This window comes from Wolffia australiana, chromosome 4 (assembly GCF_029677425.1).
Source record: "Wolffia australiana isolate 7733 chromosome 4, ASM2967742v1".
Classification (NCBI taxonomy): Eukaryota; Viridiplantae; Streptophyta; class Magnoliopsida; order Alismatales; family Araceae; genus Wolffia; species Wolffia australiana.
In genome coordinates this window covers 2,872,357-2,899,635 of record NC_135838.1, presented here as the reverse complement: position 1 = coordinate 2,899,635, position 27,279 = coordinate 2,872,357, and the positions used below count along the sequence as shown (strand labels likewise).

General features: G+C 42.0%; 1 protein-coding gene and 1 long non-coding RNA gene across 5 annotated transcripts in view; both read right to left on the bottom strand.

The window, feature by feature from the left end:
* Positions 1-1,827: 1,827 nt before the first annotated feature.
* Positions 1,828-27,279, bottom strand: part of LOC144702789 (putative inactive protein kinase At3g63330) — an 81,595-nt gene continuing 56,143 nt past the window's right edge. For all 4 annotated transcript variants that reach the window (XM_078574841.1, XM_078574842.1, XM_078574845.1 and 1 more), the window contains 9 exons: positions 26,055-26,112; positions 23,844-23,931; positions 23,358-23,429; positions 13,901-13,984; positions 13,591-13,734; positions 10,204-10,282; positions 2,412-2,497; positions 2,275-2,329; positions 1,828-2,076 (listed from right to left, as the gene is read on the bottom strand). In XM_078574841.1, coding sequence (XP_078430967.1) covers positions 2,017-2,076; positions 2,275-2,329; positions 2,412-2,497; positions 10,204-10,282; positions 13,591-13,734; positions 13,901-13,984; positions 23,358-23,429; positions 23,844-23,931; positions 26,055-26,112 — 726 coding nt within the window. In that variant the 3' untranslated portion in view covers positions 1,828-2,016. The remainder of the gene's footprint in view (positions 2,077-2,274; positions 2,330-2,411; positions 2,498-10,203; positions 10,283-13,590; positions 13,735-13,900; positions 13,985-23,357; positions 23,430-23,843; positions 23,932-26,054; positions 26,113-27,279) is intronic.
* Positions 2,979-7,330, bottom strand: LOC144702791 (uncharacterized). Its single transcript, XR_013581375.1, has 3 exons — positions 7,186-7,330; positions 4,974-5,216; positions 2,979-4,848 (listed from the first exon to the last, which is right to left on the bottom strand). It is a non-coding gene; the product is annotated as an uncharacterized LOC144702791 (long non-coding RNA).

Sequence of the window (27,279 nt, the reverse complement as noted above, 5' to 3'; positions counted from 1 at the left end):
GTCTGTCATCTAAAATGGCAGCGGTTTATATTCACCTTTTTTATTTTCCTCTTATATTTTATTTTATCTCCAGAAATTTGCTTCAAAAAGGCAAAAATTAATGGGGTAGGTTAGTCTTAGCGTTGACTTTTGCGTTTTCAAGGGAGATTGCGTCTTGGGAAGTTCATGGGGCAGTTTAGCGTTGAATATTGACTTTTATTTGCTGAGGGGGATTTTTATCTCTATAAAAACGAGGAGCTAAATTATATATAGCCTGTTGGCGTTCGAATATGAATTTATTTTTGTTTATTGATTATTTTATATCTCATGAAATATAAGCTGATAATTAAGGAATTGATATTCAATAGTTGGTTTTAGCATTAGCCGTTGACTTTAAAATTGCTAGAATATTTTTTCACAATTATTTTGAAACGGAAAAAAATTATGTCAAAGAGAAGGCGGCAGTTGTGGCAGTGACTTGTGTACTCTCTTTTTGAGATCTATATCACAATTTTCTTTTTGAAATCTAAAAGATTTCTGAAAGCGTCAGTATTTCATATTATTTTGTGTGATTATGCACCTTGATATTATGTTTGTGATATATTGTACATTATCTGAGACTAAATTTGAAGATCATAGAATATTTCCTATTTCCAATAAAGTATATTTGAAATTTTTGAGTGTTTTGAATCTGAATGAAAAAATTATAAGGTTCTTAACCATTATGAAGAAGTTATGATGAAAAGATAATCACTATAGTTATTTTTCTGAGAACAATTATTTCACATATATTGGAAAAAGTTATTTTGGAATTCTTTCCAAACAATTTGGTGTAAAAAAAAAGATAATGATGATGAAGGTCTTCGTACAATGATGAAATACACTTATCTAGATTTATAAATGAAAGAATTTCATGACACAGAATGTTAATATTAAGATATTATAGGAATGGTAGAGCAGATATATTTTGCCCTATTTTCCTCATCCATTTATTGTGTTACCCACATATTAATAAAATTAATATTATTGGACCAAAAAATTGTCCACTAAACTATTGAGTTTATGTGACTGACCTTCCAATTGTCAGTCTTCTCCATCTGGCTGGAGCAGTTAATGGCCAAAGTGAACTTCATATTTAATTTTAAACTCCATTTTCAATATCAACTTGACTAGAATTAATACTTCAAATTAATACAGAAATTGATATGTATTAGTAATTTTAGATTGTTGAACATTAATTCTGCTGGGGAATACAACCTTCAATTGAATGCCTAACTTTATGTTTGTATCTTGAAATGATACATTTGGTTTGTAGGATGTCTTTACTCGATTCTTTGAAATCACCTCTGGATTTGATATCTTCTGAAAATGAATGTCGCAACAATATAATCATGTTATGGATAATAAATAATTCCACCTCAAAGATATATAAGTGGTTTTAAAATTACTTGAAATAAAATCATTAAACTAAACCATTCCTTTTAAGGTTATATTTACAGATTTTTGATTTGATTGGTCTGACCTGATTGGTTATAGTATTTTAAAATAATTATTGTATAAATGAAATAAACTTTTTGTCAGTTATATTTTTGATTGTATCAATCAGATTGAAAGACAATCAATATCATAATTCTGGAAGTCCCATTAAAGCTTAGAGTGACTAAATCAAGAACCATGATACATTTAATCCTAATAACCATAACTTGCTTTATTGGAAAAATGGCACTTCAATATGCTTATTGTGATGAAAAATAAAACTATCATAATTTCTTAAATTATTGCAGAATGTACTTCCTCTTCCAAGTGTACTGAAAATACGCTTATGTGGTGGGGTTTTCAACCAACCAGTTAGTCAATTGATGGACCATTGCGACTGGGGTCCAGCCTCATTTGTAAAAATATAATGTTTACAAATCATAGTTGTGTATACCCATATTATATATTTAGGCTCATAATTTGCAGAAAACATAACAGCTCTCTCTATGTGCATCACCCATGAATAGAAGCTTGTGCTCACCATTAACTTAGAAAATTTCTTCATAGATCAGATTCAAAGTAAGGATGTTGTAGGGCCTCATCAATACTAATGCGCTCCTCCTGTGGATCAAACATTTGAGCCAATGATGTCAAGATAAATAAAGAAAGAGACATTGAGAGAATATACTAATGTTTATAAAAATTCCCTCAAACTAAATAAGAAAAAAACTGAAATGCAGTAATGATCTATTTCATTAGAACTTAAAAAAAAAAAGCTAATTTCATTAGATAAAAAAAATTAGGGAAGAATAAGCTCACTGGATGCCATGCCAACAGCTGGCGAACAAGTCTCAAAGCCCAAATATTTGGAAACCTGCAAGACAACAATAAAAATAAGCTTTGGGAAGAATGTCACGCTTCGTATATTTTTTTTCTACTGTACACATGATACTGACCCTAATTTAAGAGGATCTCGATTCTTCACTAGGGAGGCAAAAGACTCTTCGGTGCACTTCCATGAAGCTGGCCAAGAAACACCCTCCTGTAGAAAATTTTGAGTCAGCAATCAAAAAGGAGTTACAAATGGATCATGGATGAAAATCAACTTCTTTCTGATCTCATAATGGATTTTGTATTATATTAAAAAATATCAAAAGATAAAAGTAGTTTTCCAAATCATAAAAATAGTATTCCAAAAGATAAATGACATCTTTTTTTTCGGACTGACTTAAATAAAAAAACTTTCCAATTTATGAATATTACCAAAAAAATTGTATTTGGAAATACTGAGTATTGGTTGGTACATTTCGAGGATCTCATCTTCCCATACTGAGTGTCCGTTTGAGATCTAGGATGGGAGGATTTCATCTTCCCATCCTGAAAGGCTTTTTAAAAGACCCATCAGTTAAATTTTACAGTCAGTTAAAGCAACTTCACATTCCTGTTCAAGAATCCTTAAAAAATCGCTTCAACTGACATAAAACATATACCACAAATTAAATATCATGTCACAATGAGTCAGATTGTTGATATATCCTTTGCTCCATGACCTCATCAGCATTTAATATCCCAAATATTCTGATAGAGTCCAAATTTACATGCATGTTTACTCACAATCACAACAATTTCATGCGGCAAGTATGAAATATATCAGGCAGAGATAGTGATACGAAGCTTCCCAGAAATCACCTAAAAGTGAGAAGGAAGAAAGTCCGTATCAGACGTGCCACTTCAAGTATCACACGTGCCACTTCAAGTATCCAGTTTCAACTTCAAGATCTATACCAAAGGAGCCGACTAGGTACAGTCGTGTACAGTTGAATCATGATTCGGCAACAGAACAGAAGGTGATTTGCCATACTTAACAGTTTGAATGCCCAAATATAGCTCAATTGTGTGGAAAGGTTTTTTAAGATTCATAAATTGATGGACGAAGAGAAGTTGCAACTAGTTTCGCTACTCATGGAAGGACCAGCTCAAGGCTGGGATATATATACGAAGAAAATTTTGGGTTCGGGCATTGGACAGTATTCCGCCAACACTTTGAAAAGAGATAAAATTTCTCTACACGATCTTTATGCACACAGCTGATGAATCTCAGATAGACAGTTACCGTATCACAATATAGATCAGAATTTGAGGATTTGGCGTATTTTCTGTCTCATATACCTTCAGATGTCCAATAAACCGCATACCTCAGAGGATTGAAGCCTGAGGTCAGGGTGGAATTGAACAAATACAGGCCATTTAGAATCCAAGAAATTATGGACTATTCAATTGAGGCTGAAAGTAATTTGGCAATACTGGATGAGCAGGATTGTCAGGACTCAGTCAATACACAAACCGCTATTGTAGTCCACAATAATTCCAGGAGAACAAATTATACACACCGTGGAGAGAGTTCTTACCATAGTCAACAGCCAAGGACAAATCCGGTGCCAGCAAGAAGCGAAAATTCCCAACAGGGAAACAAGAAGAAGCTTATAAGACTATCTACAGAGGAGTTCATCAGGCCAAATTACTTAGCATGCATACTTAGCATGTGTATGCAGAGAAAAGAAAAGGGGTTATGTTATAGTTGCAATGAGAGATATACTCCGGGGCATCGTTGTCAGAAGAAGCTACGTATATACATGCTCGAAGAGGAGATTGAGCAAGAAGAACAGCCCATTACAGAAGAGGATTTAATGCAGCTGGATGAAGGACCCTTAAATTTTGGGGAATTTATGTCAATACAAGAAATCAAGCTTTTTTCAATACCCAAACCCGGTTCTTTCAGACTTTGGGGCAGTCTCTTCGATCATCGAGTACGGATTCTAATAGACAGGGGCACCACATTCAATTTCATCAGGCCCATGGTGATTCAGAAACTACATATTCAGGTTCATCCTTACCATAAATTTAGCATTGCATTAGGCAACGGACACCGCAAGCAGACGTAAGGGATTTGTATTAATATTCCAATATCATTCCAAGGGCTCACATTTGAACAGAATTTTATTCCTTTTCCCCTGGGCAGTTGTGACATGATTTTGGGTATTCCTTGGTTGAAGTCCCTTGGTTGGTTCCATTGCAACTACCATCACCTGATGCTAAAGTTCTATCAGAAAGGACAGATACGTACTATTATATCTGATCCAGAGCTAAATTCTCTTAGATACTCCCAATTTGAAGTCGACCATGCACATCAAGAGTGGGAGGAGTCTATCCACCAATTTAATGAAGCCAAGGCCTTTCCTTCAATCTCTTTTCATGAGGTGTATCCAAGTTCGTCGTACACCCTATGGGAAGGAGATTCTGGTTAAGTGAACTAACCTTCCAGCGTCTGAAGTCTCCTGGGAACAGGTTCATCGCTTCCACAAGGCCTTTCCAGACTTCCAGCTTGAGGGCAAGCTGAAACACCAAGGGGAGGGTATTGATAGACGTTATTATAAGAAATATCAGAGGAGGGAACCCAGATCAGTTCAACGGAATGTTGACCAAACCAAGAGACTATAGAAGGGGAAGAGTGGCGTCACCTTGACTCTATAAATAAGGAGCGATCCACTCAGGTATGGCTATCTGGTCTTTTTCTTGGTAAAGAAGTCTCGGCTGTTAGACCGAGGACTCAGGAGCTGCAGAGAGGGGAGCTCGCCTGCCGCAGGAGGGAGGAGTTCGACCAGTAGGGAAGACTGCCCTAGAGATCGAGGAGGAGCTTCTACCAGGAAGGAGCCATCGCAATCCGAGCTAATTCTCTTTGATTCTCATCGACATTGCCATTTCTGAAAATTCTTGAACTGCGTTACTATCAATTTTGACCATTGTTACAAGAGAGAGTAACATGTTCGTACAAGTAATACTAAAAAATATAGGCGCTTGATTATTTGAATCTTCTAACCAAGCTCTAGGAGGCTGTTTTAATCCAAATAGTGCCTTCTTCAATTTGGTGAATACATTTCTCTCCTGGTCAAATATCCATACAAATCTCCTTACACAGATGTCAATGACTAAAAATTCTGTGAGAACACAGTGTACTGGGCCAATTTGGTCCTTTCCTATCTCTCTCTGTCACGTCATCAGACAGGTCATGCGCCACGGTGATGGAGGCGTGGCGGATGACGTGACAGTAACAACGACGTTTTAGAATGTCATGACCGTGATGGATAATGTGATGAAAAATTGGTGATGGGTGACGTGATGGTGACCGAGGGTCTCAGACAGCTGATGAGGAATGGCCATCGTGGATGATGATGCTGACGGATTTATAAATGTGAGAGAGAGAAACCAAGAGAGACCCAGAGAGAGACTGAGAAAGAGAGGCCAAGAGAAGAAAAAGAGAGATAGAGAGAGAGAGGGGCCAAGAGAGAGGAGAGACTGAGAGAGAGAAGAGGGAGAGAAAGAGAGATACTGAGAGGGAGAGAGAAAGAGAGGCCAAGAGAGACAGAGATAGAGGGAGAAAGGGAGAGAGAGGGGCCAAGAGAGAGGAGAGACTGAGAGAGAGAAAGAGAGAAGACTGAGGGGAAAAGAGGGAGAGAGAGAAGAAAAAGAGAAACCAAGAGAGAGAGAGAGAGAGAGAGGAGTGAAATAGAAACCGAGAGAGAGAGAATAAGGGGAGAGAGAGGAGTGAAATAGAAACCGAGAGAGAGAGAATAAGGGGAGAGAGAGGAGTGAAATAGAAACCGAGAGAGAGAATAAGGAGAGAGAGAGAGGAGTGAAATAGAAACCGAGAGAGAGAATAAGGAGAGAGAGGAGAGAAAGAGAAACGGAGAGAGAGGAGAGGGAGAGAGAGAGAGGAGTGAAATAGAAACCGAGAGAGAGAAGAAGGAGAGAGAGAGAGGAGTGAAATAGAAACCGAGAGAGAGAGAATAAGGAGAGAGAGAGGAGTGAAATAGAAACCGAGAGAGAGAATAAGGAGAGAGAGAGAGGAGTGAAATAGAAACCGAGAGAGAGAATAAGGAGAGAGAGAGAGGAGTGAAATAGAAACCGAGAGAGAGAATAAGGAGAGAGAGAGAGGAGTGAAATAGAAACCGAGAGAGAGAATAAGGAGAGAGAGAGAGGAGTGAAATAGAAACCGAGAGAGAGAAGAGGGAGATAGAGAGAGGAGTGAAAGAGAAACCGCGAGAGAAAAGTGGGAGAGCGAGAGGAGAGAGAGAAACCGAGAAAGAAAAGAGGGAGAGAGAGAAACTGAGAGAGATAAGAGGGATAGCGATATTTGGACAGCCAAGAGGGAGATAAAAATTTAGAGAGATTAGGGAGAGAGGGAGAGATTTAGATAGATAAGAGGGATAAAGGGAGATTTAGATTTAGATAGATAAGAGGGATAAAGGGAGATTTAGAGATAAGGAGAGGGAGGGAGAGGTGAGAGAGAGACCCAGAGAGAGGGCGAGATTTAGAGAGATAAGAGGGAGAGAGAGACCCCGAGAGAGAGAGAGAGAGAGAGAGGGGGAGCGAGAGAGATTTAGAGCGATAAGTGGGAGAGAGAGAGAGAGAGGGGGAGCGAGAGAGATTTAGAGCGATAAGTGGGAGAGAGAGAGAGAGAGAGAGAGAGGGAGCGAGAGAGATTTAGAGCGATAAGTGGGAGAGAGTGAGACCCCGAGAGAGAAAGAGAGAGACAGACAGAGGGTGTGATAGAGAGAGGGAGGGAGGGAGAGGAAGAGGGAGATGGGAGAGAGAGAGGGAGAGAGAGAGAGAGATAGAGGGAGAGAGGGAGTTAGAGAGAAAGAGGGAGAGCGGGAGGGGAAAGAGAGAGACCTGTAAAAAATTGTGACAGGATGGGAGACATGAGCTTGAATGTGAACTCGAGGTCACACTCTCGTCAGTCAGCAACTGTCGTCCACCTAGTCACGTTTGAGCCGTCCCCTCCAGGATGTGCCGTTCCCTGCTCTATTATCCTGTTATGCACTCTATTTCTCCTTTGTTAGTGAAGAAAACTTAAGTCTATTCCAATGTATCAGGTTCCAGAACATAGTATCTTTGTTGTTGCTGTCTCTGCCTGAGTAAGAGAATAAATAAGATAAATTGTGGAGGTGAAGCAATGTTAGTAAGGTAAGTCAGTGAATGCTCATATCAATGGGAACTAAGATATAATAGGATGCATACTCCTCAATATGTTTTATGCTGTATACAATATTGGAGAAGGCAATTTGATCTGGCAATGAAATAAACTTTAAAGCGAACTGTTAACACCCTTCTTTAAAGCAGATGTGTTGCTCAACAATCTTCTTGCCTCAGTCAGAGATTTATTGAACAACTTGAGATTCAATTCTCGGGGAGATAAAAATACTTGCTATTCGTCTATTCAGATCAAGTAATCGTTAACAGATGAGAGGCTTATAATGCAAACAATGAGGTTTGCTCTTGCTTCAGGGGCCCACCGAGGTGACAGCAATGAACCGAATCAGACAGAGGACCTCTCTGATACCATGAAAGAGTGGAAGAACCCTGTCGGATTGAACATCAACTTGTTTTTCTTGGATCCCTATACCATCGGCGACCTGTAGAGAAACCCTAGAATTAAAAAAGGACCTTCTTAGTTGATTAAGGTATTAGAGAGACGAGACCCAATTTATGGCTGATTACATTGTGGGCCATAGTCCTCCGCGGCTGTTAATATGCAGTCCTGCACCGCTACTGACAAGCAGTCTTGGCCCACTTCTGCTGTGGAATCCTGCTCTGTCACTGTAAAGTCTTACACTGCCGCATTTGCTGAAGCATCATCCTTTACTACTGCATTACACTGCAATCTCGCACCACCACCCAGTACAACTATGCCATCTCACACAATAAACTATTGATGCTGCAGTATAGCCATTCTAAAGCCACACACTTTCCCAGAATAAAACCATCACCTTTCAAAGGGCATCCACAATTTTGACTACTTGATGACACAGGTTACAGCCGAATTGGCTCAGTCATAGGACTAAGGTCCAATCCAACTAGTATCCACTCCAAGCCTCTAGTATGAATCCACTTTGAGCCACACCTGATTTAAGGCAGGCATGCTCTGTGATCCATGTCACAGGAGCAGCTTTGTAAGGGCAAGGCATGAGCTGTTAGTTCAAGACTCTTGAACGCCATGGTCTGCTCTGCCTAATCAGTCAGCAGTCAACAGCCTACATCAATGGTCAACTGTCAACTCAACAAGAGTACCATGATTGTCCGCGATTCTACCTTTTAGTCATCCACTTCAGGACCTGTTGCATCTAAGTGTCTTCCCAGCCTTGCAGTCCCCAGGTATCAGCCTTGCAGTCCTCACACGCCAATGATAACCTTCTCATCCTTAAAGATGATTCTCAGGATTCAAAATCTGGTCTCCTTTTTCTCCTGAGTTTCCACTGAATCTTGTTGTTGATAATAATAAACTCGTGTCATGGTGCATCAAGTACTTTAGCTGAATCAAGTGCTTTTTAGGACATGAAGACTGGGATAAGGATTGGAAAAAGGACAGAAAGTGTCTTGAGAGATCAACTCTTTCAGCCTGCCCCTCTGCCTCACCTCTTCACTTTCATAGACTTTGTTCCTGTATCTCTCTTCAAACTTCATGAAAACATTACTGCCTCTTGAGCCTCTTGGAGTATCTTTCTAATCATTTGGGTAAACCTTCAAAGTTAGTTGTCTGCAGTAATTTATCTTGCTTGCTTGACGCTTAGATCCCAATCATATGTCATCTAACTAGGGATTAAACTTATTTTTTATTTTCATTGATGATGTTAATTTTGTGACTTGGGTATATCTGGTGAAAGATTGCCAGAAATTGTTTCTTACCTTTGTGTCACTCTCAACAGAAATCATGATGCAATTTGATACCATAATCGATATGCTTCTGTGATAGTGCCAAATATTTCAACTCCATGACGTATTATCTTCAGCTTTAGAATATTCTTCATCAGCCTCCTTGTCCATTGATTCCACAACAAAGCAAAGTTGTAGAGTGTAAAATTCATCACCTCATGGCCCTTAATAGAGCAGGAGCAATGAGGAAGAATGTCCAGAAAGTTTTGTGTAAATTTGGAGAAGCTTCCTCCTTATTTCTATTAAGCGTTATCAATGAGCCATGAGGTATAGGTAGCCCACAACCATTTGCTTTATTTGAAGTTCTTATGAATGGGTTACATGTGTATAAGCGGCCTACATGACTAGATTTAAGCGGTTTATTCCAGCGTCGAATAAGTCACTTGAGTTAACCCTGGTCCATTTCTTTATTGGCTGGTATTTCAACCAGCATGACATCACGTGAAAGAACTTTTTCGGATGCTCTGAAACCCTAGGCACCACAGGGGAGAGTCTGTCAGCATAGGAGAAGAGCATCAAGGACGAGCGAATAGGTCTGGATTTCAACTAACTTTAAATTGCCTGCTAACCTATCACTGATTCACTGCGCAGTGTTAGGGCCCTTAGTCTTTTTCACTTTATATTGTACACGAGTTAGTGGGTCTGTCTTGGCTAACTGGTGCCTAAGAAATGACCAGTTCAAAGATTTATAAGACACTAAAGAAGGTATAACAATATAAAATGTTAAAAACACAAAAGAAGAAGCAATCAGTACTGTATTAACAAAATAGGTTCATCATTTCAAGGTCTTCGTCCCTGAAAATTCCCATCAAAACTGATAATTCATCAATTATTCAGTAATAGACCAGACAACTTCAGCCCAACATGGAGTGAACACTTTTCAGTTTCACTCAGTCCCAAATAAGTTGTGGTGAACTGAAACCTAATGGCTAACTGGTGATATCAGAAATGATGAAGACAAATTAAAAAAAAACTCACTTGACGTCTTCTTTCATCGTGATGCTGTTGGGAAGGAAGCCCAGGAATCAGGATACACATCTCCATTAGCGATCTTAGCCTGCCGATGAGAAAAGACAAGATTAATAATAGTGAATTATTTCTCAAAAAATCAGACCAGCATAAATCAGTACAAGATGTGAAAAAATCCTCTTATAACCTCCACAATCATTTGGGCAAGTAAACTGTTCAGATAGAACGTGGAATATCTATGCATATACTTCAAGACAATGTCCCTATTTATGACATTTGAGCTTATTTTGATGGTTGGCCATAGTATAATGATTCTCTGATATAATCCCCTGGTTGTTTTATCCCACAAGGGACAATTTTGTCTTTTAACCTTTCCTGTATTTTGGTTAAATGATGTAGCAATACAATCTTGAATCGTATTTTCCAAATATGAACAATGTAACTGCAATTCTTGCAATAATTCTTGATAGTTCACGACGGAATGTTCGACTCCAACAAATATGAGCGATATAACAGGGATGACGGGACAGGGGAGAGGGTGAGAGAAAGAAAGAGAGTCGCACGCTGACTCCCTCCCAGAGATGCCGCCCACAGATTGATGGGAAAACTGCAGTAGACAAGAGGTAGAGGTCAAGAGAGAGAGTATGGGTAGACTAAAATGATTTCTTTGAAAGAAAGAGGGAATGTCACTTTAGAAGGGAACCAGAAAATGTTATTCAAGTGGAAGCTACTTGTCTCTTCTCCCCTCAACATCCAAGTCCCATCTCTCTCCCTCTACGATCCTCGCGCTTGTGATTGTCTCAACCTCACTGCATCTTCTGGGGCCTCATCCCCAATCAATCCTGTTTTTCCTGTTAGACCCCTCCTACCATTCCTGTTCTCCTCTCCACTTCGACAACTCTTTTGCTCATCTCCCCCTCAATCCCCTTCCATCTATGTCTAATTGAGGCATTTCATTATTGGAATTACATCGAAGGCCACTCGCCCTGTGAAGAATGTATCAGTAATCAGGGGCTTCTATAGTTTAATAAATAGAAGAATAATGATAGGAACAGATTCACTCAAGTAAGATAAGTGGTCAATCCAGCTAGGGGACAATCAAGTGGTGTAGACTTTTTCTTTTATTTCTTGAATTCCATTCTCAAAATTTCTTTTGAATGAGGATGGGTTGTCAACCTTTAAAAACTGCAGCAGAAATCAATAAAGTACAAACCAGATTATCTCTGTTGCCGTGAAGTATCGTTGGTGATAGTCTCCAGATGCCCTCAGCAATCTTGTGATTAAATCCCTATTTTAATGCTTTATTTTTACTTCCGCTCCAGATAGACTCTCAGCAATCTTGTGATAAACTCTAATGGTTGCCTATTGCAGACATCCAACCTTGTACATGTGGAATAGCCTCTCCTCTCTTTGGACAATCAATGTTGTCAATCCCACCTTGTCTATTGTTTATTGTCATTCCTGCCAGACCCTTCCCCTCTTCCTTTCTCTTCTTTCTATCCCTCAATGTATTGGAGCGTGGAAGAACTTGCTGAAAAAAATTTGAATTTCAACTTCGATTACATTGAAGTGGTGTTAGAACTTGCTGATAAAACCTCAGAGTGTCAGATCAAGGTCATTTACTGCATTAAGGATGGTCACTCATTGAGCCCCATTTAGCTCTTGCTAACAGTTGACTCGACAATGGTTAACTTTCATTATTCAACTTTAAATGACCAGGGTCATATCCACCACTCTCTCTAACCCTTCCCTTACTGACATTACCTCTCAATGATTCAATGGAGCTGGCCTGTCAACGTCTATCTAACTGGGAAATAATTTCTGGATCAGATTATCGATTCCCCTCATACTGATCTTATGATGCAATGCTTCTATTTCACAATAGCTGCATAGTTGGGAATACTCTACCAGAAACCATAACCTTTTGATATAACAAGGACTCAAATCATTAAAATGCTAATAAGGCTCATTATATAGGTAGAAAGGGCCTGGGGTCCAATGTATAGTCCCCTAAACTTCATTTCTCAAGCGTGACCTCCATCTGAAATCAACTGAGTTAAACTTCACAAGAAACAAGGGAGACAAGTTCTACAAGAAGTACAGTATGACCTTAGCCTAAGTGTAGTAAAGTTCTAAAGTGACGGACATTGTCTAGTAGGGAAACAAGGTACCCAACTTTGCGTCATTGGGTTCAAGCAAAATGCAATAGTGGAGATTTATTCATGTAGAAGTCTACTCAAGGTGGATAGAAAGCTGAAACATGCAACAAAAAGAGAGAGTGAAAGAGAAAGCAGGGTGGCAAGAGGTGCTCCACCGCCCTGGTAGTTGGGTAAAACCTAGCTCGATAACATATGAAATGGGAGTTTGCTATATTTATGTAGAAGAGCAAACCGGTAAAAAAAATTACACAAATCGTATCTCCAACAAGTATGAATGAGTCAAACTCTCAACCAATGGAACTTAGCTGGTTTAAAATTGGGATCAAAACCCCTGGAACAATAGCCTAAAAGTTAAGAATATAATGTTGCAAATGAATCTGGTATCTAAGAAAAAGACAGGCATGTGCCTTCAAAGAAACCCTAACAAGAAGTTTGATAAAAAGCTAAGTAAACTTTGCCAACATCAAAGGCATTGCGAAGTCTCCATATCTGTGAATAAGCCCCCTCAAAAGATTGACTAATATTTAGAGGGAAAGTAAGGCAATGGGTGGTCGGTCTCAGCTGTAACGGCAAGACAGGCATTGAAGATTCAAAGTTGAAGATGGAATCTATCACCAAAAAATTGCACAATATTAATTTCCTTTGTGAGGAGAAAGCTGCACGAAAAATTATTTTCAAAGGATGAAACTTTTGAATCATTCTTCTAGGAGACTTCACTCCATTTGAAGCTATTTTCCATTGTTCATCTTTGAATGGCTGATCTATCTGGAATGTGGTAGAACCAACTCAGCGAAAGGGAAGAACAGGTCCAAAATAAGGTACTAATAACCCACAAGGTACTCTATTTAAAAAATCACCCATCCTAGTAGCAATAAAAAATATAGGAACAGTCACATACAACCCATCTGTCCTGTAAATTGATTAAGATATAAGAGAGCTTTGAAACAAAGACTTAAAAGTACATGCCAAAGGTTGATGGTAACGAAATCTTGGTGATACCGTTTCTGCTCAATAAATTCTCTAAAAAGTTTCTAATAATTGATAGAATAGTTATTTCATGACATTTACTTTATCTGCACTTGGGTTCCTGTACATTAGGAATTTGGAATCATAAGTAGGCTACAGTAGGACAAGAACAAATATTGAAGACAATTTTTTTCCCAAAGATGTATTTGGACAATAAATTTAAAATGATACTAATAAAATCAATCAGGACATTGAGTTGACAAGGTATCACTTGTAAGCAAGCTCCTTCATGCTGTCGCCCCAACCTTCAAGATGCTGATCTAGCATTGCACGAGTCCTATCACTGATCTGAAAAACGTGTGGGGATCCCAGTATCAGCTCCAAGAAAACTACTCCTGCACTCCATATATCATACCTAGAAAATATATGAAAATTCACTTATAAATATCGTACGAACCGACCCATAATAGGAAAAAAATCACAAAACAATGAGAGAAATTAATTACATAATCAATGAAATTTATAACATTTAATCCTGTTGTGTTAATGAACATATTTCTGAAAATATCTATCCAGCATACTTCATTGTAGTCCTCGTTTCTGCTTTGAACCAGGTAGCATTCAGTAAGGCTTCTGGTGGTGTATACTCATAGGTCTGTTCCAATCTGAAGCAAATAATTTACCAAATAACATTTCAAAACTTATTCTTGAGGACCAAAAGATAACATGATAATGGATAGTGGAATAAATCAGTAAAAAAATAAGACATTAAATTGTTTTTATTCAATAGTATGCACATAGATGATGCAATATGGGGGATAAAGGAAAGAAAATTTGAGGCTCAACCAATTGAGTACAGTGGAGTAACAAACGTCAGAGAGTAGACTCCAAATCAGAGAACATAAAACCACCTATTCTCAATTTTTTGACGGAAAGGGTGATTGTGGTATGATAAAAGGAACACGATAATAATTATAATATAGAATTAAAGCTCTCCTGAATCCCTTGTTATTAATGAGGACCAGAAAAGCAGCATATTCTTTTCGGATTCAAGCAACTCCTGTAAATACTAGCTAGAACAAAAGGAGGAGAGGTAAAATTTTCCAGTGAAACTCTAAGGTGAGCATATTCTGTACATGGGGTTAAAAGTATTTGAATCTTGATCCCATTACCTTCTCACATTCTTTGTAGGATTCCTCCCCACCCCCAACAATTTTGATATCTTCATTTAGTCTCCTCATTATTACTACGACCCATATATGTTCAGGGTTCTCCCAAGATAAGTTTTGCATAATTTTTTTTTGAACAAAGTTTTGCCTAATTGTTAACGGTCTGACTGGGCTAAAGTGATCCAGTCAAGCCCATCTATTCTTATGACCAACGTAATTATGAGCATGAGATACTGAAACATATTATCTTTATCTTGAAATTGGGCGCCCACATTTGATGTAGTTAAAAATTGTACATGAAGAGGATCGAATAGCTGCCCCATCAACCATCATAAATTGGTGGTTGCCAATGTGCCTATGGCTCCTGTGAATTGGGGTTTTTGCATAGGGTCGATGATATAATCCTCTACCCCCGAAGGGTATCTTAGGGATTTTAGCCCATTAGGGGCATTTTAGTCATTTCATGTTTAGGGTAGATCGTCTCCTTTTCTTATAAGTATGTGTAGCCCTCCCTTGAGGAGGGCAGTCAAGACTGAAGGTAAGATTGGCCTCTTGGCTCACTATCTCAATCCTCTTCGTCTCGGTCCCGTCCCCTTGACCGTCAACGATCCCCTATCCTTGTGATCGTCTCACCAGATCTTCAGCCGGCTCGTCCCTGGTCGACCCCTCTACCCCCTCTGTTCGACCCCTCTTATCATTCCCGTTTCACCTCTCTAACCCAGGAAATTCTACCCTCCTCGTCCTCTACTCTCCTCCCGATACGAACCTAGATCAAGGTTCTTATCAGTCGATGTGAATCTGCCAACATCCTCATCAGTGCCTCACCACACCCTCCGTGGTATAGTAAATATTGAACAACCACAATTGTCCTGCTCCTTGCCAGCATCTTCAACTTGACATGTGTGAACAAGAAAACAATACTTCTTAATAATGAAATGAAAGAGATTACAGGGTTTTATAGGGAGCCCTAATGGGCTGACTAGAGATAGGGCCCTTAATGGGCTAACAGGAGAGAGAAAAATAAAGAAACGTAATAATCATATCAACACTCCCCCTCAAGCTGGAGCATGGATGTTTTCCACACCCAGCTTGGAACAGAGCTCCTCAAACCTAGGGGCATGAAGCCTTTTGGTGAAGATATCTGCAAGTTGTTCAGCGGACGGAACATATGGCGTGCAAAAATCTCCCGATTCAAGCTTCTCTTTGATGAAATGGCGATCAATCTCAATGTGCTTTGTACGATCATGCTGAACGGGGTCATGAGCAATGCTAATCGCCGATTTGTTGTCGCAGAACAGCTGGACAGGGGAGATAACTGGACACCGTAGCTCACGAAGAAGCTGGGTAATCCAAAGTGCTTCACACAGACCATGCGCAAGGGCACGAAACTCCGCTTCAGCACTTGATCGGGAGACCACTTTCTGCTTCTTGCTCCTCCAAGTAATCGGATTGCGGCCCACGAAGGTGCAATATCCAGATGTGGACCGACGATCAACCACAGAGCCAGCATAATCTGCGTCGGTGTAGACTTCGAGACGCAGGCCGGTATGGCGACGAAACAATAGTCCACGGCCAATGGTGCCCTTCAGGAAACGGAGAGACGATGAGCAGCATGAAAATGGCTCTGCGAGGAGTCTGCATAAACTGACTCAGAACACCCACTGAATATGCAATGTCCGGACGAGTGTGGGTGAGATAAATCAGTTTGCCCACAAGTCTTCTATATGGTCCAGGCTCAGCAAGCTCCTCATCCGCATCGGCACCAAGTCGATGGTTCGCATCAATCGGTGTCGAAGCAGGCTTGGAGTCCTCCTTTCCAAGCTCACAGAGAAGGTCCACCGTATACTTTCTCTGACAAATAAAGATCCCGCCAAGAATATGCCACCTCTATACCAAGAAAGTACCTCAACGGGCCAAGATGGCGAATAGCAAATTCTGACGAAAGATACATAGCCAGCTCCGTAATGGTCGCCGTATCATCACTCGTAAGAATGATGTCATCCACGTACACAAGAAGAATAGCGACTCCCCCTGACGTGGAATGGCGGTAGAAGAGGGTGTGATCTCCATTACACTGACGGTATCCACGGCGCTTCATGGCCATCGTGAAACGACCAAACCACGCTCGAGGAGATTGCTTCAAGCCATATAGTGCTTTCTTCAGGCGACAGACAACAGACTTTGGAGACAACGGCACTAAGGAAGTGTAGCCAGGAGGTAATGCCATGTAGATCTCCTCAGTCAAATCACCATGCAGAAAAGCGTTCTTCACATCATATTGCTGCAAAATCCAGCCACAATCCGCAGCAAGGGCCAATAAGATCCGCACCGTATTCAGCTTGGCGACGGGGGCAAATGCCTCCTGATAATCAATGCCATGCTTCTGAGTAAACCCTTGCGCCACAACCCGGGCTTTGTGCCTCTCAATAGAACCGTCGAAATTATGCTTCACAGCATACACCCAACGGCTACCCACTAGATGCTTCCCGGCCGGTAGAGGAACCAGATCCCACGTCTCATTTTGAGCAAGAGCATGAAGCTCCTCCGCCATAGCCTGACGCCAATGCGGAAACGAAAGGGCAATTTCCACCGTCTTTGGAAGGGAAGTGGCATCAAGTGAGGTGAGAAGGGCATGATAGGATGGTGAGAGACGGTGAGATGAGATGGATGCCTCTAATGGATAGAGAGGAGAAGAACGAGACGAGGGCAGCACGGCTAATGAGGAGGTTTCTGGAGGGGTGGAGGAAGAGGGAGGCGGGACAGCTGGAGAAGAAGAAGCAACCCAAGGTTTTCGACGAGCAAGAGTAATACCGTAGCGTTTTTCAGGCGGGCAGCGACGTATAGGAAGCGGTGGAATCGAAGAAGTTTCGGCAGAAGAGGGGAATTCAGCAGCAGGGACAGGAGGAGTCTCCACAGGAGGGACTGAGACGGCGGCCGGAGACGGGTCGGGAGGCACAATCTCTGGAGGAGCAACAGGAGGAGACACTTCTGTCGGGGCCGGCGAAGAGGGACTAGAGACGGATGACGGAGGAGATGGTGGAGGAAGAATTAGGAATTCAAGTGGATCGGATGGAGATGTGGACGATGGTGGTTCTGGAGAAGAGGAGGAATAGTAGGGAAGAAATTCATCAAACGTGGCATCTTTGGTGACGACAAACCGACAAGAGGGTGGATGATAGCATAAATACCCTTTTTGGGTGGAAGAATAACCAACAAACACACATTTGATAGCACGAGGATCCAGTTTATCACGACCAAGTTGATGGTTAGGCGCATAGCAGACACATCCAAATACACGAGGGGTGAGATTAGTTCGGAGAGAGAGAGTGGGAAAGACATGCTGAAGACGGTCAATAGGAGTGGAATAGTCAAGCACTCGAGACGGAAGGCGGTTGAGGAGATGGATGGCGGTGGAGACGGCTTCCCCCCAAAAATACTTGGGCACATGCATATGGAAGAGAAGGCTCCGAGTCATGTCAAAGATGTGGCGGAATTTTCTTTCGGCAACGCCATTTTGCTGGGGTGTATAAGGGCAAGAGGTTTCATGGATAATGCCTTTGTCTCGAAAGAAAGTGCTTAACGAAGTGTTAACGTAGTCTTTAGCATTGTCGGAGCGGAAGCGACGAATCGATGTAGAAAATTGAGTCTGGACAAGTGAGTAGAATTGAGGAATGACACGTGATATCTCCGATTTGTTCTTTAAGAAATATGCCCACGTGAAACGAGTTGCATCGTCAATGAAGATGCATAGCCATCGAGAGCCGGAAGTGCTGTGAATAGGGAATGGTCCCCACACATCGGTGTGAATAAGGGAGCATGGGGTCAAAGAATGAGAAGAAGAGATAGGATACGTAGTGCGATGATGTTTCGCAATTCGACAAGCATTACAAACAAAACGGTCCACAGAATGGCCTTGAAAAAGTTTGGGGAAAAGACGATAAAGAGTAGCAAAAGAAGGATGGCCTAGACGTCGATGAAGAAGCCACAAACGCTCGTGGGAAGTCGAAAGGGAAACTGCCGCAGCAGCAGCAGCAAAAGAAGTCGAACGAGGTCGAACAAGATAGAGCCCCTCATGCTCCTCAGCAATGGAAATCGTCCTCCCCGACACCTTATCACGATAAAAACATGAAGTAGGAGAGAATGTAAGGTCTTGGTTCAAGTCGCGAACAAGGCTAGATAAGGAGAGAAGATGATGAGTAAGACGTGGAACATGAAGAACTTTAGGTAGATGCATAGAAGAGGAAATAGCCACACGTCCAATACCCGCCACGGTGAGAAGATCGCCGGAGGCTGTTTTGACTTTGGAGGATCCAGGGACGGGTTCATAAGTCACAAAGGCTCTTGGATTAGGAGTCATGTGGGCGGTGGCACCGGAATCAAGGAGCCAAGTAGAAGAGAAAGGAGAATGGCCAGAAGGGGATGGAGGTGTAGGAAGATCGGTGGACATACCTGCGTGGGCCAAGGAGCATGATCCCACGACTGGAGGATCCAGCAATTGGCGTAGACGTTCCATTACTTCCGGAGTAAAGCTGGCGGGCGAGGGCGGGAGAAGACCATATGGCATAGGTACTTGACCCAGAGTAGGCACGGGACCGGCAGCAGGTGCGACAGTAGCAAGGTTACTCTGCTGCATGCGTTTCCGTTGAAGCTTGTAGCACGTCTCCTTAGAGTGACCTCGCTTCTTGCAGTAGTTGAAAAAACAGCGAAGGATCACCCTTCGGAGAATCCTCCGTCCGAGAAGTCTGACCACGCGGCAAAGAACTGGGTGGTGTAGTCGTCGATGGGCGCGCAGACGAAGAGGACTGAGCTACAAGTGCCGAAGCCGAGTTCTGGGCCTGCTGAAAGCGAGATTCTTCAACCCTCACACTGCGGAGCGCATCCTTGAAGGTAGGACCAGTCTCCCGATGTATAAGCTGAGCCCGTACCGCTTCATATTCCGGGTTCAGTCCCATAAGAAACTGGAAAACCCGAAGTTGAAGAGTATATTTGCGGTCCACCGAATGAGGGTCGGGCGGCATGTAGTGGTCAATCTCATTCCACAACGAAATGAGCTCCGTACTGTACTCCATGATAGACCGGTCTCCTTGACGCTGGTTGGCGGCACGATGCACCAATTCGTACAGAGTCGCAATGTTGTGCTTCTTGGAGTGGCTCTCGAGTGCCGCTTCCCAGACCGCCCGAGCCGACTCTAGAGACAGGAATTCATCTTTAACACTGGGTGAAATACTGTCCAAGAGCCAGCGATGAACTACCCCCTCAACGTCCAGCCAGTCATAATACTTGGGATCGGTCCGGGGAGGTCTGTCTTCTAGAAGATGGCGCATGAGACGCCCCTTTAAAGTGATCTGGACGTACTGGCGCCATTGCAGAAGATTAAATCCAGTAAACATACCATCCGGAGGCATCCTAGGCAGAGAGAATGGCCCAGGAGAGGACGACCAATTCCCGGGCTCAAGAGGCACTGCAGCTGCATGTGGCGTAGATACCGGCGTCGAGTCTAGCGTAACAGTAGAGGTCTGGGCTTCTGGCGAATCAGCAGCAACCGGATTCGTCATTGTAGAATCCGGTGGCTCAATCAGAGTAGATCACAGTCAGGAGGTGCTGAACCAGCCACAAGAAACAACTGCACCGCGCGGTGGGATCTGCAAGAGCTGATGGCTCGACTGAGGCAGATACACGGTGCGGCGGATGCGGCTCGCGGCATGGACCGAGGCAGGTCGATGCGGACGAAGCCGCGCGCTGTGCTGGCGCGGCTGGCTGCGCGCCGGGAGGCTTCGCGGCGGGCGACCGTCGCGCGGCTGGCAGCTGCGCACGGCGGGCGGCTGCTCACGCCGGGCGGCGCGCGCGGCGGCGCGTCGCGGCTGGTTGCTGCGCGCGCGAGGCTGCGCGCGCGCGGCGACCGGCGCGGCTGGCAGCTGCGCACGGCGGGCGGCTGCTCACGCCGGGCAGCTGTGCGCGGCGAGCGGCCGCGTGCGGCTGGTTGCTGCGCGCGCCGGGAGGCTGCGCGCGGCGGGCGACCGTGCGCGGCTGGCAGCTGCGCACGGCAGGCGGTTGCTCGCGGCGGGCGGCTGGCTGCTGGGCGTGGCGAACTGCTGCACGCGACCCCCGGTGCAGGATACAGCGGACGGCGATGGACCGGAGCGCGAGATCAGGCGGTCGTGAGAACCGCCAGAGATCGGAGCGCAAGGTCAAGCCCAGGAAACCCAGATTAGGGTTAGGGTTAGGGCTCTGATACCATGTGAACAAGAAAACAATACTTCTTAATAATGAAATGAAAGAGATTACAGGGTTTTAAAGGGAGCCCTAATGGGCTGACTAGAGATAGGGCCCTTAATGGGCTAACAGGAGAGAGAAAAATAAAGAAACGTAATAATCATATCAACAACATGTTTTCTGCAGTACAATCTTGATGCCAATAGGTCCACTGTATGCATGTACAACCCAGGGTTGAGCCATAGCTCACCAATTGGTCCATTTCAGTTGTGCATTGCACTCATTCTAGGTCCAAACTATCCCTCCTGTACTACTAAGCACATAATAGTGCTACCCAAGATCAGGATCAGGAAATTGGTGTATGCATAATCGTAGCATGGGATTGGTGATCTAATTTCTTGTCACATGAATTTTCATTCCCTACCATATAGATTGTAGACAAGCATATGCTTTTGAATTTTCACCCTCATGCAGTCAGTTTCCAGCAGGCCGATTCATGCAAATTTTTCTTGTTATGCTAGCTTATTGTTACGGTCCTGCCTTGGACCTACCAGAGGAACAAACCTCGTCGGTCAACCTGCTCACCTTCGGTCAACACAGTTGCCTATAAATAAAGGCCCAATGAGAAATAAGGGCATTCTTGAATTTTCAGTTACAGAGTTGTGAGCCTGGAGAGCGGGAGTCGCTCGAATCAGAGGGAGGAGATCAACGTGGCCGGTCTTCTAGTTCTTCCATTTCTCTTCTTCTCTTTTCTTGTTCTTGGAACACCTTCAATCGACAATCTTGTGGAATTTCTATTGTGGACGGGAACTCTCAAGATTCCCTTTCTTGAATCCGTGCTATCAATTTGCTCTTCAGAACGATCTAGGAAGGAGCATAACACTTATATAGGCTTACTCCTATCATTTTTTTAATTTAGGCCTTATATACTTCAGCTACATCCTAATTTTTTTCTCCTTCGGCTCTTGACTTATGGGCCTATATCCAGCATTTATTAGTCGTTAATCCTAGTGGAGAGGCAATAAGTGATTATATGTTTGTTGATTCTTATCTGCGCCTTGATTAGCTATATGCCCACTTATCAACTGCTTCCTGAAGAATATGCTAAACTTGGACCATAGCTTCAGTATTCTTAGTCAACTTGGAAAGCATCCCCTCCAGGTTGTTTTTACAATAAGTATTTCTAATTCCCATCAACCAGCCTTCAGAGATTGGAGAGAACTTTTATGTTGGCATGTCATGCTTTTTCCGAGATTTTATCATTACTCTGTAGATCACCCCAGGACTCTTCTCACTTTTGGTCAGAGTTCTGTGATTGAAGAGAACCTTCCTATCTACAACGGATCAACATGCAATTTCAACAGACACTGCAGAATCCCTGAGAAATCAACAGAGGAAGAATGCAATGGATGAAGAGATGTTGGCCTGTTCAAGAATCATATAGAGTATGTTCTCTTCCTAACGGGTAGAAAACTCTAGGGTAAGGCTATGTGTACCTGATCAAGTACAAGCTGGATGGCACTGTTGACAGATCTTGTGTTGTTGACTAGAGTTTTGCCCATGTACATGATGTTGATTATTTGGGAACATTTCTCGTACCATAGAGTATAGGTCCAAACTGTCAAATTTTATGGATAACATCTCCTCCAGTTGGATGTAAAAATTCCTTTTAGGATGCAGATATTTCCAAAGAAATTTTATATCAACATCACTTCAGCCTATCAACTATGTGAGGGTATTATAAATGTATGTAAAATGAATGTGTATCTTTATTGCTTGAGTCATTCTATTATGTCAAATTTTGTATGCATGTGGACCGAGTACCATATGTAGACCCACATGACTTAACAATTAACTCGCTTATTCTCACACATGAGAATAAGTCTCAAAAGACGAGTGGGGCCAGCCCACTTATATGTATCGGGTGGTATTTAAACCAGCCGTCACGAATAAACCATACATCATTTTTTGGTTTGTAAACCTAAGACTTATGAGAGAGGACAGGACAAGGCACTGGAGTGGAAGAAGTTGAGCCGCTGAGGGACTGTTAATTACAACAGTATCGCAGCCTCTTAGTGAAAGGTTTATTTTATTAATGCAAAGAACAAAGAATATGGGCGTCCCCAAATCAAGTTTTTACCATACATTATTATATCGCCATTATCTATCGCGGGAAGGGACATTCTTACTTGTGCACTTCAACAGTATGGTCGTGACCGTAAATGACACAAAGTGAAGTAAAATTCTCTGAAATAACAGCTTGACGGGGGTTGTGTTGCCAGCTTATCTTGGCGCACTTACTCCTACTCCGTCTTTTCTATTCTTCATTTTTATGCCCTCGTGCTCTATTTTTTCTTCCTCTTACTTTCACTCTCCCCTACTGGGTATAGGCTCTAACAGCCCAGCCCTTGATATAATCTATTATTTAGCTGTCATAAACTGTAACAGCAAAGCACTGACTGATTCTTGGGCTTCTATGATCATGTTCCTTATTGACATCCTGCATACTGGTACATCAGATGCTTCCAGAAGGATATGCTGCTTCCATGACGAAATGTGTAACATTAGTTAGATGTTCATCATATCAGAGAAACATCACGTATAATAAAAAATAAAGGAAAGAAAAAATGGAAAACAAAAGGCAAATCGTAACCACCTCGAGGGGCCAGAACCATAAAGATTCTTCAGAGTGAACTCGTCAACTGCACTTCCAAAGTCAATTATTCGCCTAGAGGCCAAAAAGACGTACAATACATAAATGTCCAAGTTAAGAAAAAGACATCACATGATTTCTTAAAAATGATGGATTCCCAAAAAAGATTAGTTCTGATCATCACCAAAAACCACTCGGCATTAATCTTGATAAGAAATGCTTATTTTTAGCGATGAATTTTACAACAGAATCAGTTTATATTTTTTCATGTGAAAAGACAGTCTTCAGGAAAAATGTAGAAAAACACATTTTGTAGAAAACAAAAACCTCCTACTGTATATAACTCAAGTTTTGATAATTGAGGCTGAGAGACACTCCTACGACTAAATGAGAAGCATGGTCCAGAGAATCTCAGCAGTTCAAACAGAGATATTTGAGAGTAAAGGATAGAAAAAGATATCACAAAACAATAAGACAAGGAATACATACACTCTAGCGGGGTGCGAATTCTGCCTTGTTGGGGTAACTCTTTCACATTTTCCAGAGTTAATGTCCTCAAAGCACACAATCATGTTCTCTACAAGAGAAAGAAAAAAGTTCATCCCTTGATCCACAGAAAACAATCATATTCTTCTTAAATACATTAAATTAAGTCTTCCATCCAGAAAGTAGGTCATTCAGATAAACTGCGGTCAGCATTCTTACATATTTTTTACCCACATGAGAAAGTCAGATCCCAACTATCACAAGACCTTTGGTTGTAAATATTTGTTCTAGAAGTTGTTTTTAAGAGGACAGTCATGATTCCACATCCCAATTCTATACATTTTTAATTTTTGAGTCATACATCTTATTTATTTTGATATTATACACAATTACTGAAGAGAACCAGGACACTGTTAAGATCCGAGAAAGGATCTTGCTCAAACAATATATCAAATGAGAAAAATTCAAAAATAATTGCAAATATTGGCAATGTCTTCAAGAATCCAGCAATCTAAACAACAACCAAATAGAGATACGAATAACTCAACAGAAGAAACCAGGGATAAAGCCAAATCAATTCGCTCTGGCACGAATGGCAGAGTCAAATCCCTATGCATATCGAGTATTGTGCACATTCTATGATTTGTGGGGGACCTCCAGTCTAGGGCCATTTCTGGCTCCAAGACTCTCGCCTCCATGAAATACTATTTCCCAAAACCCACATGAGACCGCTCCTAATTTGCACTGTAGTCTTCAAAACCTGTTCTGCCAAACTGTAATTATGATAAATGATGAAAGTGAGTTCATTATACAATCTCTGAGATCTAAAAGCAAACTACCAAACATCATGTGATTTGAGCCTTTATGCAATCTAATCACTGCAGCTGTCAGCTCAAGCTTCTGAAGTTGACTATGGCAAAGCCGTCTTCTTCTCCTGAGGTGCCAGACAAAACCCTAATAGGACAAAAAAATAATCATACTGTATTGCCTGATACAATCAGGGGACCCCATCTATAAATGATAGATGTGATGGGTCACTTAAGTCAAGCCCAATAGAGTAATAAGTGTGTGCCTAAAGGGCTCTTATAAATCGAGACCATTACGGTACATTCTTGATGGAACATCAACAAATGGGAAATATAAAGAGACGTGAAACTCCCCAGGCAGACAGTAGCATTGTCCTTCTGCATGTCTACTCTCCCTCTCTCTACCTTCTCCTGCTTGCATACACAATTTGGGATTGTACATGTAAAAACCGTCAAAGTGAGAAGGGGTAGTTAAGTTATTTAGGATTTTTAGTGTTTGTAAACTATACAAAAGGAGCCCATATCTTGAGGGCCAACTATAAGTTCTCCAGTGAAATTATTTCTTGCAACTCCCTCTCTTCCTATCCTAAAATCTTTCCTCGTCCTTCATCTTTCTCTCTCTCCCTTCTCTCTTGGTCTTTCTCTTGTTACAGTCTAACATCCATCAGTCTTTCGAACCATATTTAAGTTGGCCACTTGATTGAAAAAATGGATCATTTTCATGTTCTCTCCTGCAGAGTGATGTTCTGATGTAGCACAATTGGTCTGTTAAGAATATGATCCAATTTGTACAAGAAGACGGGCCCAGGTCGAACCCCAGTAGTTGCCATCCACAAGGAGCTGACCAATAACCAGGTTCTGTTGTGGACCTTGTGGAACCTAAAATGGGGGTTGAAAATGACTTGGACAAGACAAAAAAAGTTAAAATTAAACTCTTCCCTGGCTCTCTTTTCCTCTATGGTCTTGCCCCAACCCCAACCCTAACCCTAACCCTATCTCTTTTTTCCCCATATTTCTTAGATCTATGGAGCAAGAGGAACCTGAGCGGCAAGGAAACTCTTTAGTTGTGGTGTCCCTCTCTCTCTCTCTCTCTGAATACCATTTTCCATTCCCTACTCTTTGCAAGAAAGGTTTGACAAATTGAGACAATGTTTGTTGAAGTTCGAATATTACATCGTAGGGGATTGAGGTTCTACCAGTCTCCAACAATCATTGACATTTTATCAACTTATTCAAATGCATTAAAACAAGGCAATATTACTTAATATCCCAATTCTTTAGTACTTGAAATTTTAACCAAGAAAGAATTTATTATTTTAACCAAGAAAGACTTTAATATTACTTAATATCCCAATTCTTTAGTAGTTGAAATTTTAACCAAGAAAAACTTTATTATTTTCATCCTCACCTGGCTTGATGTCTCTATGAGTGATGCCTCTTCTATGACAAGACTTTATTGCCAGAAGCTAGCACAGAATAAAATAAAAAATACATCAGAATCATTCAACTTCACAATAAATCCTAGCTTCTCTCAGTAATTAAGATATTGTGCAATGTTAAGCAAAATACACTTAAACAAAAGAGAACAGTATTTTATCTTTTAACTGATCAACTGCTTACCAACAGCTCAAGAAAAGAGGATCATAAATGACATCATGGAATAATATACATACTAAGCTACCTTATTCTGAGGAGAGCACCAGCCGAGCCTCAGGCAGCACAACAACTAAAATAATTGACACACACAACGAAACCAGAATCTGATTGGTGTTCGAGAATTGCTGGTCAGCCTCCAGGACAAGCCAAAAAGGGGGAAATCCAGTGGACAACATCGTGTATTTAAGGAAGAAACTCAGCATTAAGCATGAGTTAGGGATTGTAGCATGGGTGACGGCCAGGAAAAGTGGTCGTCTGATGTTAGAGGCTGGGGGAAAACAAGAGGTAATATGAAGGTGAATCTTGGCCAGCCGTTGACTACCCCCTCTCGGGCACAAGCCATGGAGATCGTCACCATGGATATGACATAGAAGGTGGGGATGCTGAATGACGGGGACAACGACCCTCCAATTGGTTGCCACGTAACAGAGTGCACTGATGCAGCGGGACTGCAGCAGGTACAGAACAGTGGCAGAGTAATCAATGTTCAATCGTGAAGTGTGTCTCGTTGAATGTGCAAGACCTTCGAGATGGGCGGGGGAGAGGGATAATGGGAAAGTACTTGAGAGAATGGGGAGTCATGGTTGTGTGTTTTCAGGAAACTATGTTGGACAGATGCAAGACAAGAGAGTGGAACACAGTAGTAAGAGGTTTCCTCAAAGGATTCCTTGCAGTCAACATGGTCGGATGCTTGAGCAGAGTAGTGGTTTTTTTTTTTTGAAAACATATGAGGCAGTCACCCGAACAAATCGGTAACCACCTGACAAGTACATTGTTCGAGCCCTAGGACTATTACATGTATACATTTTCCTCTTCCCTCTTCATCCCCGTCACAAGGAAAACCATGATGATAGGAGACCTTCTACCTCATGGGCGAGTCCGTCTATAGAGGCCTTCCCCCTCGGAAGATCACCTCATTTCTGTATAGCCAGATTCTCCAGAGCACTGTTAGCGCTTGGCCCCCCACTTCTCTATGT